Source organism: Protomyctophum bolini (assembly GCF_963924005.1).
Source record: "Protomyctophum bolini genome assembly, chromosome: 24".
Lineage (NCBI taxonomy): Eukaryota > Metazoa > Chordata > Actinopteri > Myctophiformes > Myctophidae > Protomyctophum > Protomyctophum bolini.
Window position 1 is genome coordinate 20,480,205 of NC_137885.1, and position 13,876 is coordinate 20,494,080.

General features: G+C 44.7%; 1 protein-coding gene across 1 annotated transcript in view; it reads left to right on the forward strand.

Moving 5' to 3' along the window:
• fam184aa (family with sequence similarity 184 member Aa) overlaps positions 1-11,595 on the forward strand; it is a 40,971-nt gene extending 29,376 nt beyond the window's left edge. Inside the window, exons 15-19 of the mRNA XM_080758680.1 lie at positions 2,607-2,791; positions 5,493-5,639; positions 6,322-6,439; positions 9,620-9,724; positions 11,399-11,595. Of these exons, the coding sequence (XP_080614806.1) occupies positions 2,607-2,791; positions 5,493-5,639; positions 6,322-6,439; positions 9,620-9,724; positions 11,399-11,407 (564 nt within the window). The 3' untranslated portion in view covers positions 11,408-11,595. The remainder of the gene's footprint in view (positions 1-2,606; positions 2,792-5,492; positions 5,640-6,321; positions 6,440-9,619; positions 9,725-11,398) is intronic.
• Positions 11,596-13,876: the final 2,281 nt, after the last annotated feature.

Consider the following 13,876-nt stretch of genomic DNA (forward strand, 5'->3'; position numbering starts at 1 on the left):
TAAAAATTCCAAAAATGTAGCACATCCAAAAATTAAACAAGCGGGGGACAAGGTACTCACATTTCCATTTCTTTATTGGCACACACCAAAAAGGAACGCGTTTCGGCTATGCAGCCTTCATCAGAGCATGATAATACTATGAGCACAGAATTAAAATGTTCTATTTAAACAGTACTACGGCAAGTGCTACGGGCTAAGATGGAGTCTGAAGAGGTGGGTTGTACACATAGCGCTCCTTGACGCAAAACGAATAAGCTATGGAAACATTGGGAAGTTATTTTTCGGTGGCAGACCGTGGCATGTTATGTTTAATCTAGAGTTTGAATGGACAGGTATCAGTCCAAAGACAGACATCGAAAAGAAAGGACAGATGGGGAAGGATCAACATAATGGAATGTCAGCTCCATGGAGATCAAAGGGTTTGAGGTTTGAGGTCAGAGTTGCTGGCCAATATTGATGACATCTATATATGGGCATTACCATATATATGGGCTTAACACAAAGAAGTGACTCTGGCACTATCGCCACACTCTGGCCTGGAAGGCTGGGAGATACCTGTAAGTAATGGCTCGTACACACTGTACGATATTTGCTCTGATTATGCTGTCGGGGAGCATTTTTGGCACTCGCTGACAAAACTCCACAAGATTGGGCTTTGATCGCCGAGTTTTTGCTCGCTGTTTGTGAAAGGAGCAGCGAGAAGATCCAGCGGCGATAAAAGTGCTTGCCGAGCGTTTCTGAATATCAAGCAGGTTTGATATTTGACTCTGTCGCCTACCGGACATCATACAGTATGAACTGGGTTGAGACTGGGCCCCCAGAAGGCCTGTATGAGAGCAGCCAATGAGAGCACAGGACAGCTGTGCTCACTGCTCACAGCAACGCTGTCTGTCTGTCGACTGTATCGATAATGATCAGATGATAAGATATATAACCTTTATTCCGTTGGTAAATCCCTGTGTTGTACATATTGGTTGCTATATTAGCCCAATATTGCTGTTACGCATTTCACCTCGTGTGTGTGTGTGTGTGTGTGTGTGTGTGTGTGTGTGTGTGTGTGCACGCGCATAGAGAGACAGAGAATTATTTAATGACAATCAAGATTTAATGTCCTGTCTCCTCGCACGTAGGCTACGGCGGCGCGCTATCACAAACATTCTCCCTGCATGTATGTAGCCTATTCCTGTGTGTGTGTGTGTGTGCACGAGAGGGGTGGGGGGTGGCGTCCTGTGTCTGTCTCGCGCTTGTATCACGGCATCCTGCACGTGTACACGTGCAATGTCAAAATTAATTGGAATACAAAAACAAATATGTTTGTAGCCTTTATGTATTCGGGTCTGGATCGCATCTTACAGTGTATGATGCCTAGTCGGCGACCTTTTTCCGGCGACTCCTGTAATGTGAAATACATAACGATCTGATTACTTGCTGCCGCCATTACGTCAGTGATCTCCATCCCTGATGATGTCACGTGATATCTCAAGGCATGACCATAATGGCGTGACGCCGGCCAGACGGACGGACGGACGGACGGACGGACTGACTGACGGGAAATGCACATTTTCATAGCAAAATGCGACCTGTGATTGCATTTATCACTATATGAAATGCATGGTGAAAAGTAGATAAGAACTCCTCACCTCTCTCCTCTCCTCACAAACACCTACTTTCCTCTCCTCCCCTCCACCTCTCCTCCCCTCCCCTCCCCCTCTCCTCCTGTGTGACCTAGTTAACTACAGTATGTAGGACTTGTGTGGTTCCCTGATGACTACAGCAGAATCGACCGCACCGCAATATCTACGTCCTTTAAGCTCTTTTCAAGCCTTCCTCTGTGTGCACGTGCCCATCCGTCTGTGTGTGTGTGTGTGTGTGTGTGTGTGTGTGTGTGTGTGTCTTACTCTTAACACATATAAATACACGTTCATGAGCATGCATGTGTTTAGTTACGGGCCTTTTCACGTTACCACTGCTTATATTATTAAAATAAAAGATGTGGTAAAGAAAGACAGAGACTGCCTTTCCCACTTATACATTTTTAGCCCCACGTGGTCAGCACCAAACTATTTGCATAATGTTACTATACGTACCTATACAGTATGCTATAGTGTGTATTCAGGGGGTTTGTTTGTTTTCACATCCTGACCAAGTTTGCAGTTACATATTCATGGTGTCAGACCCTGGGCCAGGGACGAATAGTTTCCATAATCCTCATGGGGGCCCGTGCCGTGCCGCCCCCCCGCGGCTTGTCTGTGTTTCACAGCACCGACACAACCACTGCTGCTGCTTGGTTTAGCCAGGGGAGGGCGGTGTAGGACAGTGTCTTGACTGTCTTCAGTGCGGTTGCAGGGGGGGGGAGAGGTCCAAGAGGTGTTTAGGAATTCCCCGAAAATCCTCATGGGGGCCCTATTTTTGAAAAATCGAAGAACGACTGACATTTTTAGAATCTGATCTCAGGTCAGAATGGGTTAATCAGACCAGTGTGTGTCCAGTGGAAACCTCCATGAATGGAGGTTTGGACCTCCATGAATGGAGATGAATCTGATCTCAGGTCAGAATGCGTTCATTTGAGCTTGACTATACCCCCCCCCCCCCCCCCTCCCTCGCAGGAGCAGGACCTGCGTGGCCGCATCTCAGACCTGCAGGCGGAGGTGTGCTGCCGCAGCAACCGCATCACGGACCTGGACCACGAGATTCACTCGCTGAACGAGACCATCGACACGCTGACGCGCGAGCTGGAGCTCAAGGGCAAGGAGGTGCTCCGGGTGCGCAGCGAGGCCAACCACCAGATCAGGTGAGATCGTGTGACGGCGGCCAGTGGTGGAAAGTAACTAAGTACATTTACTTAAGTACTGTACTTGAGTGCAGCTTTGAGTTATTTGTACTTTATAAAGTGTGTGAGAGTGTTTTTGGTTTAAAATGAACTATAGAAGAAAATGTAGTCAAATAAATGAAGCCCCTCACATTTGTATGTAAATGACATCCTGCACATACTACATTCATTAACTCATTGTCCCCCATCTAGGCGCAGGCCGCCACACATAACTCAATGGGCGAGGGAGGCTCTTAGATTGAAGGCCAGAAACTCCCAGTCAGGAAGAAAAAATCAGATTCAATCAGTCATTTATTCCACCCAAAACATACTTTAAATGTCATTTAATCCACCCAAAACATACTTTAAATGTCATTTAATCCACCCAAAACATACTTTTTGTAAGCGAGGATCATATCTTTTTGAGAAATGAGGCGCAAATCTATAGCTTGTTTTGACCCGAAAACGAGAATCCGAGATATTAACTTTCAAAAAGCTGTGTCCCATCCAGCGTCCCATCCAGCGTCCCATCCAGCATAAGATTTCAGGTTTTTTTGGGGCTCGGCTGACACGCCGTCAGGCTGGATTACCAGCCTAGGTGCCTGGACCGCTCAGCCGCATCCCAGGCCAAGTACAGTGCATTTATATGTAGCACTTCTTAGGAACTGTCTCTCTCTCTCTCTTTCTCCCTCCCTCTGTGTGCAATAGGGCTGTCCCCGACTAAGGATTTGTATAGTCGACTGATAGATGAATAAATTTGCTGTTAGTCGACTAATAGTCGACTGAGCACCCCCACCCCAAAAAAAAAAAAAAAAAAAAAAAAAGATTTTTTTTTTTTTTTTTTTTTTTGCCCCAAAATATTGTATATAAAAATACAATATTTACAAAAATATACAAAAATATTGTATTATTCCACTAGGTCTGTGGGGGACATAAACACATTTGAACATTCTGACTGTTCAAATCTCCAATGTGCATGTGGAGTGTGTCTGCCTGTGTGGCAATGTGCCACTGCCTGTGACTTGAATCGCACAGTGCGCTGGCCTGATATTATTCACAGCTCAACTAATTATCATCATAATTAACCATCACAACATCAATAACAAATACTTTTTTTATTTTATTTTTTTAACATCGACTGAGAGGCTTGTCATTAGCCAGATTGAGCACAGCAGGTGAGATTGAGATTCTGGAGTCTATCAGGCCAGCACTGTGCGATTCAAGTCACAGGCAGTGGCACATTGCAGACACAGGCAGACACACTCCACATGCACATTGGAGATTTGAACAGTCAGAATGTTCAAATGTGTTTATGTCCCCCACAGACCTAGTGGAATAATACAATATTTTTGTATATTTTTGTAAATATTGTATTTTTATATACAATATTTTGTATATTTATTTTTATTTTTTTGATGAACATCGACTAAGAGGTGGTCAGTCGACTGAGACCCGTTCCGATCGATTAGTCGACTATTCGACTAATCGAGGTCAGCCCTAGTGTGCAATTAGTCAGACTGAATGATAATGCAACACCACACACACACACACACACACACACACACACACACACACACACACACACTGGATCACTCCAGACTGCCGCCTCACTGGCATTATTAGGGTTGACAGGGCCTGTCACAACATCATCATCTTTCAATTTCAATTCCATTTTTTGTCACAGCAACAAATCACAACAAGTTGTCTCAACACACCGGCCTGAGGAAGCATCTATTGTTTGTGATGGCAGCGATGGACAAACCTTTCCTTTAACTGGCAGAACACTCTGACATCAGCTGTATGGTGGGCAGCCATCTGCCTTTACCATCATATCATGATGTCACATGTGTCCCCCTGCCTTAACCAACACACGGAGAGAGAGAGAGAGAGAGAGCTACTTTTGTATTTCAGTCCTGAAAAGTAACAGTTTTGTTTAGTGCACATATGAGGTTTCCACTCAAAGAGAGAGATACATGCATATACTGTACACTGACTCTGTTATGGATTTGGTTTCTGTTTTTCAACAGATACAATACTGTACTGTGCACCGTGTATTGTCACCTCTCATCCATAGAGGGGAAAAGTATGAAGACTTTTGGACAGAGTAAAATTTATTTTTAATGTATTTATTTTTCCTTTTTTTGTGTGCTCATTTATCACTGTCAAATAGTGTAGTGTGTGTGTGTGTGTGTGTGTGTGTGTGTGTGTGTGTGTGTGTGTGTGTGTGTGTGTGTGTGTGTGTGTGTGTGTGTGTGTGTGTGTGTGTGTGTGTGTGTGTGTGTGTGTGTGTGTGTGTGTGTGTGTGTGTGTGTGTGTGTGTGTGTGTGTGTGTGTGTGTGTGTGCGTGCGTGCGTGCGTGCGTGCGCGTGCGTGCGTGCGTGCGTGCGCGTGCGTGCGTGCGTGCGTGCGTGCGCGCGCGCGTGCGTGCGTGTGTGCGACCCGACTACGGATAAGCGGTTGAAGACAGATGTATGGATGTTTGTTGTTGTTGTCCTGGTTGAGATGAAATGTACAGCCTTTTTTCCCCACTGCTTTAATACCCTGTTTTGTTATTGTCACTTGTATGGAGAGCACTTTATGAGATCTCTCTGTGAGACGTGCTGATTAAATGAAATATTCTCTGTCTCCTCTCTCTCTCTCTCTCTCTCTCTTCTCTCTCTCTCTCTCTCTCTCTCTCTCTCAGAGCTCATGAGCAGGACTTGGTAAAGAGACATGAGCGAGCGCTTGGTGAGATGGGCGGGGCTCACCACAGGGAGACACACATCATGCTGGCCGACTTCAACAAGGCCCAGGACCTTCTGAAGGACAAGATCTCTGCTCTGCAAATACTGTACGCACGCTCCCCTCTGTGTGTGTGTGTGTGTGTGTGTGTGTGTGTGTGTGTGTGTGTGTGTGTGTGTGTGTGTGTGTGTGTGTGTGTGTGTGTGTGTGTGTGCGCCCGCGCATGTGTGTGTGTGTGTGTGTGTGTGTGTGTGTGTGTGATATTTGAAACAATGACTAATTAACAACCAGATAATGACATTATCTGTATTACTTCACACACTGTAAGGTAATACAGAGTAGTATTTGGTTGCAGTGATAAAGTGAGTTTTATGGTGGGAAAACGAATACAATAAGCGTTATTGCTGACAGACTTAATCAGGTTCTTTTTTGGATGTGACAAGAGTGCCATCTAAGGGCAGAGAGTAGGAACTGCAGAATGTACGACTACTTATCATGTCTGCCCTGTGCAATTTCTAATCACGAAGCCTAAAAGACAAATAGAAATAAAAATTGGATTCATGTTTTCCAAAGTTCACAATTCAATCGTTATTCGCTATTATTTGTTTGACCAATTCATCATCAACTTCAATTTGGAATTGTGACCTCTCTCTCTATCTATCTATCTATCTATCTATCTATCTATCTATCTATCTATCTATCTATCTATCTATCTATCTATCTATCTATCTATCTATCTATCTATCTATCTATCTATCTATCTATCTATCTATCTCTCCCTCCCTGTGCAGGTTGGAGGGAACAGAAGATAAGTTTCGTAACAGGGAGAGCAGACCAGAAGATCTACAGATTATTGCTGAGCTCAAAGACATGGTCTCAGAGAGAGAGTCCCTGGTCAAAAAACTAGTGGTGAGCATACACACGCACGCACACTCACCCAAACACAAAATTATCATTTTTCAATACAGAATCAGATCATATCGACATCGGTAATAATATCGGTTATCGGCCATAACAGCAATTAATTATATCAGATATCAATATCGGCCAAAATATCTCATCGGCACATCCCTATCTTTGTGTTGCTTTTTACCCCCTAAAACAGCTTCTTTTTTTTTTTGCCGTTATGGCAATTAATTCCTCCCCACACACATTTCTGTGTTGTTGCCACTGCTGTTGTATCCTACTGACTCACCTGAGAGTGTACAAATGGAACCAAATGGATCCAGCCTGCCAGTGATATGAGGAGCCCCCTCCATTGCGCCCAACACTCCCCCCTGATAGGTGCCGCCCCAGCCAGTAGGATTACATGCAGTGACAATTCTCACCCTGGTGGGCACTGGGCGGGCCGGGCACTTTACCCAGTGGTGGAAAATGCCTTCTAAATACAGTTTTCTGAAAAACCCATGTTTCTATGTCAGTCGTTCTCAAACATTTTCATGTCAAGGACCCCCAAAAATGTATGTAATTGGCTGCTGATCCCCATCTGAAAATATGTTGTTCCAGTGACAAGCCAGAAGCAAAGATTTGAGTTAAAAACGCTCGCTCTGAAAGAATATATTCAAAGATTTGCGCCACATTTCACAATTTTTCAATAGCTAAAGTATAACACAATGCTTAAAAAAAACCAAAAGGGGTTCCCGCCCAGAATGGGTTAAAGAGGAAAACCACTCATTTTCAACATTGAACTATGTCATTAATATACCTTAGAGTTGTTGTTGAGGTCTGGAACCTGGGGACATGTAATCAGTGACATCACAAACATGTACTCTTTGACTTGCAAAGTACACTGCTATAGCTCTGACTGCAGTGTGTCGGATCATACCTACTCCAGTTTTAGGTGACAAGCTATCACCCTTTTTAGGTGATACCTTATCGCCTAAAAAGGTGATAATGAGTCGAGGCCATCATACTCACGATGTCCTTGACTCTATTTTTGCAAAGTACAAATATATTTGTACCCCCCCAGCTATGGGACGTTATGAGCCAGGTATACTCGTACCCCGTATACTCCATATATGAAGTGGTTGAGCCCCTAAGCAGCTTTTAACATCGGTCCGGTTGCATTGGTCCCATTGCCTCTGTCACCACCAGCTATGGGATCTCTACAACTCCTTTCCCTTTACCTCGGTTACAAGCAGGATTTTCAAAGCTCCGTAACTCGGAAACTACGAGCGCTGTCCTTGGTGATCGTCATCCATCCAAAGTTCGGATGTCATTTGTGACTTTGTGTCGCATCGCTCCCGACATGATAGCCAATCCTTAGCGTGAGAGTGAGCATGCAGGGGGCTACAGTGGGGATGAAAATTATCCTTTTAAAGTGAACGCAGGCGCTGGCACAGGTTAACTACACTAATGCTAGCACCTAGCGGCACAGTGAACGTGGTCGGTCAGTAAAAGCAGAGAGATGTGTCAGGGTGAGCAGTGATAAGCAATTCACTGCGCCAGGTGACGTGATGTTGTAGTTTTCTAACTTTAGAAAACGACACCGCGGTTGATGTGGCAGGCACTGTGTGTGTGTCCGGTGGCAAATGCAAACACAGAGATTACCCACTACCCAAAGCTTGCATCTATTAAAATCATTCCACTGTATAATGAAAGGCAGAACTCAGGGGTACCGATTAGCCTCAGACTGGCATATATTTATTGGCTACACAGGGGGAATTCCCCCGAAATGAATATGAGTAAAAGTAAATACGACCTGTTACATCACGAATCAAACTCGATCATATCAGTTCGTCCGGGGGGCGCCCCTCGAAAGCAGGACAGAAGGCTAGTCGGTCCTGGAGAATTCTGAAGTTCTTATCTCTTACCACTTGTTATATCAAAGCAGCGTTGGCCTATGACAAGTCGCTGCAGTACACTATTTTAAGTAATGGTTCTTACTTAAAAGGTCTATTTTATCCCTCCAGCGATAAGCTAGCGATCACCTTAAAAGGTCTATTTTATCCCACCAGCGATAAGCTAGCGATCACCTTAAACTGGAGTATCTATGTATAGGCCTTTTAACATGTCCTGTGTTACACCGCTACCTCTGACTGCAGTGTGTCTGTGTCTAGGACAGACACACAGAGACCAGGAGGGACTGTCCAGCTCCGTCTCCTACTCAGAGCTGGTCAATGAGGGTCAGTTAAGTTGTCACAATATCACAGTTATATATGTATGCCATGATGCCATCAATGCATTAAAACATTCCAAATACTGTCACACAACATCTTCTGTAGAAACCTCCGTAAAGGGATGTTTCACTTTTTAATATGTTTTGGGTTCATTTTATCGTCTACTCAGGTTTTTTGTGAACACCCGTCGGCTTTTCAGTTGCTCGATTCAGTGTTTAGATATTTGATATTTCATTCATTTTATCCGACACGCCCCCTTCCTATACAAGCCCCATTGTAACTTCAATCAAACTCTATTTTAACCATGATAGATACACCAAAAACACCTGTTCTTGGTTCTGGTGGTTTTCCCCCCCAGAATAAAATACAATAAAAATAAAGAAATAGAAAAAACACTATCTCCTGTATGGAGCAACTTAAAAGCTGTCTGGGGTGATCACAAAAGCCCAAGTAGACGATAAAATTATCCCAAACATGTTTGAAAGTGAAATACCGGTACCCATTAAAGTGTTCTACAGGTCTTCATCTAGACTACATTTGACTCTGGAATAATGCAGGTTGAGAGGGAAATTTTCCACAAGGTCTTGATTGATTGGCCCACAGCTTTAAAGCAAAAGGGGCGCGGGCACATTGTCACGGCAAGAAAGCGCCTAAGTCCACACGTCTCTTCCTGGTCTTTAAACTGCTGGTCGATGGAAATGACGCTCGCACACGGCTGCAACTTGACTTGAACGTTTCCGTTTTTTTTTTGCAGACGAGCGTCATTTCCATCCACCAGCCAAAAGAGACGTCTGGTCTAGGCAGTTCTTGACGCTTAAGTGTGCTTAAACCCAAGGTCTGTCCACTTGTTATTATCCCACAGCCTTAAAGCACAAGGTCTGTCCACTTGTGATTGCTTCACAGCCTTAAAAGAACGAGGTCTGTCCACTTGTCATTGGCCCACAGCCTCAAAGCCGCCCTTCTCTTTCAGGACGATAAGAAGTTTTACCAGCTGGAGTTGGTGAACAGAGAGACGGGCTTCAACAAGGTGTTCAACTCCAGTGCCAATGTGGGTGTCATCAACCCCCTCATCAAGGTGAGATGGCCGTGGATCTCTGGGTAGCCTACTGGCAATGTTTCTCAAAGTAGGTGCCGTGGACCTATAGGGTGCCGTGACAGACAAGTCCAGGGGTGCCTCAGAACACTTTGATAATATTTGGAATGGATCGATATCTGTTCAGTTTTACCACTTAGTAAAACGTACCTGAGTTGCGCTGTACTCTTTTTTTCCACCTACTAGCCAATACAAGCGAGTAGGGATCACATTGGTGATTTCTCACAGTCAGTTGATTCTTAATATCGATGTGAGTGAAATCGCTGGGATCATTTGTTTATTTTTGGAACACAGTTCTTATTTGAAGCGATCAAAGTGAAGAAAAGTCTATGGGAACTCAGAATGTTGGAGAGAAAAAAACGCGATGTAGGATGTGTAAATGATCACACTTCAGTGCTCTACCCAGGGACATCGCTGACTATTTCGTTGCCCTACGCATTATGTTTGTGTCTTGTGGCCCACCTCCCCTGCCTTGCTTCGCCTCTCTCACCTCTCATTGCATATGAATGAGTGAAGGCTGCCCGGTTATCAGGAGGAAGGGGCGAGATGTGAAAATCATCTTCTCTGTGCTATCATCAAGGGGGGTCAGACGCTTATCCGACATACCAAACATCCGACAACACCGTCGGACTGTCGGTATGTCGGAACTAATGCATGCACCCGGTTATCAATACATGTATTTACCACTTGGTTGAAGCACTACTAATACCCTCATAGCTTCTATCCAGACTGCTGTGATGTAAAGTTCTCAAAGAGATTATTTTACCAGGCGGGTTTATTTGAACTCGTGTGTGTGTGTGTGTGTGTGTGTGTGTGTGTGTGTGTGTGTGTGTGTGTGTGTGTGTGTGTGTGTGTGCGTGTGCGCGTGTGTGCGTGCGCATCTGCATGCAGTTAAAAACAGGCAGCCAGTCAGGTCATCGCTTCAACAGCTTCCCTAGCCAGTCGGCTGTCCGATTCGTGGCGAGAGAGGGAGGTGAAGAGGAGGAGAGAGAGGAGGTAGGTCACTTCCTGTCCAGCCCTCTACCTCCTCCTCCACATCCACCTCCTCCCACCTGCTTTCCTCCTCCTCATTATCATTCTCTTCTCCATCCCCTGGGGCCATTTTTATTTATTTGTTTGTTTGTTTTCTCTGCTGTTTTGGCCTTATAGATGGAAATAATGTCCATAATACGGACAATTGTATCCGTGGCAAAGACTTGGTCTAGTCCATGGCACATTTTAGATTTTCTTTTTTACGCACCATTATTTATAATGTCTTATTTTGATCATAAGACCTGGAGAATGTTTTCTTCAGAATATGTATTTTCTATGACACTAGTCTATATATTATATTATATATTATATTTACTATGACACTATATATGGCATATTAGGAGTCCACTGGTATAGTGGTTCTCCAAAAAATTATTTTCAATGACCACCATAACTCTGAGTGTGTACAAATGGAACTGAATGGACCTGTAAAGGTCCATTTGGGTCCTCACTCTCAGAGTTACAGACCTGTTATGGTCATTCAGGGCTACTGTAGCTCTTTGTGTTTCTGGTGGTAATACTCATTTTGTATGTCGTGACAAAAATGTCCACCACAAGCCAGCATGGCCCTGATGACCCCTGGCTATGAGGCTAATGATGTTTTCTTCTGTGTCCCTCATTCAGCCGTCCTGAGGTCAGCCCCTTCCCTGGACAGCCCCGCTGGACAGACACACAGGACAGACACACAGGACAGGCACACAGACAAAGGACAGGCACACAGGACAGACACACAGGACAGACACACAGGTCAGACACACAGTACAGACACACAGGAAGGACACACAGGACAGACACACAGGACAGACACACAGGAAAGACACACAGGTCAGACACACAGTACAGACACACAGGAAGGACACACAGGACAGACACACATACACAGGAAAGACACACAGGACAGACACACATACACAGGACAGACACACAGGACAGACACAGGACACATACACAGGACAGACACACAGGACAGACACAGTCACAGACACACATGACAGGCACACATACACAGGACAGACACACAGGACATACACACATACACAGGACACATACACAGGACAGACACAGTCACAGACACACAGGACAGGCACACACAGGACAACCAAGAAAGACACACAGGGGAAGGACGAGAAGAGGATCCCCAGTCCTTCTCTTTCTGACAGGCAACCAACAAACAAATAAAGCCCAAATGTTGGGACAGAGAGCTAGAGGCGCAAATGAGTGCTAGCCGTTTCCAAAATGTACAAAACATTTGTACAGGGAAACACATCTACCATCTAAGCTGAGGAAACCAATCCAGCGTCGGCTTCAAGGTTGTTTTTTTCACGTATTTTGTCATCCAAACTTCACGATACACAGTGCTGCTGGCACACACGGCGACAGGCCGATATGTAGTCTGATTCCAGCTCGCTGTCCCGAGGCTTCTGACTGTGTACATGATGTTTGAAGCAAAAAAAAGGGAAAACAAAGAAGAAAAAGCAAAAAACTAACTCTCTGGAAGTTCTCGGGGGTGGCGGGGACGACATCACACAAGCCAAATAAAGCTTGAATCAAGTTTTTTTTATATATATTTATATTTATAAGACGTAACAGAAAATTATTTCACTACTGTCGCCAGTGGACCAGACAAGACTTCTGACATGGGAAATATATGGCATCATTCTCGTCTCCCAGGAACTCTTATGGTTATTGGTTAAGGCGATGCTTTACTGAAAAGAACGCAATACCGTATCCTTGTAAGATATCACGTAGCGTTGACAGACGCAGGCTTTTTGTCAAATTTCTTATTTCATCAGACATGTCATTGACAGAACTCTTTTACATTCAGTATATGACTCTGCCAGGTCCAACCTAGAGCATGCTAGGATGAAGAAAAACACACACCATCCATGCTGAACATTGTTTTGCCGTTGCAAAAACCTTTTTAAAGATTGGTTCTTGGCATTTTCTGCTTCATTCAGATAGTGGGGCTGTAGGGAGACAACCAACCGAGTTGCAGAGAGAATCGTTGAGATGTGACGCCGACCGGGACTCGGATTCGAAACCTCTGCCTGGTCCTCACAAAGGAATGTGCGGTCAGTGCAATAGGCTACCTGGTTCAGCCACCGGGCACAAACACCCTCGCTTGTTACTTTGACTCGACTCGAAAGGTTTATACGCAATTCCGTGAATGTTGGTTACACGAGCCAGTCCTCCCGACACACACACACACACCACCACCGGGGGACGCTGGAAACAATTGGACACAATTGTATAGTCACACATACACACACAAAATGCATGGTTGTCAGTCTGAAAACGAGGCGTTGTTTGTGTTTGTTACCTTTTTGCTGAAATGTGAGTATCAGAGATGATGAGGAGAATGTTGCTTCATCCTACAGACCTAATGGTTCTCAACCTGTGATCGGGGGGGGGGGGCAGATGACATGACAATTTAAGTCTTTTAACTCAATATGTGCCAGAACGAGATAATCTCGAGAATAGCTAATTAGTCCTCCTGTGCCAAAACGAGATTACGAGATTTGAATGACACGGAGCCCGCCAGAAGCATAGAAAGCGTAGATTAACTTTTGTCTGGCAGCCCACCAACAGCGTAGCCTACGTTTTCTAGGCTTTATATTCTTTAATCCATGTTTTGATCGGATCGCATCGATAGCTGTCTCCCGTTAGCATCCCAGTGTAAAGTGTGACAGTGGACAGCGGCCATTTTGAAGATGCGCACGCATGCACTTGCACTCTATGTGCTGTTTTCAATGGCCTGTATCTCCAAGTCGGCGCAATGAACGTTGTTTCTGGTGAAAACAAGGTTTTTTAACGGCCGACAGCAGGCGCTGTGATACTCGCAGTCTATTTTTTGTCTGCAACGAGCGAGAGAACAACAACCGGTCAAGACACCACACACAGCATTACGTCATCGTAATATCCGGTTACAGATATTTGGCTCTTCAAAATTAGGGTTCAAAAGGGAAAAACCTTGGCAATGCGCGATAAATAGATGAATTAATCCTGGCGGAAAAATATTTTCGATTATTTGGTTAATTAAATAAGGTTAGGAAGCGAAGACGTACGGTGGACTCCATGTTCCTCCGTGGAAGGAAAGAAACA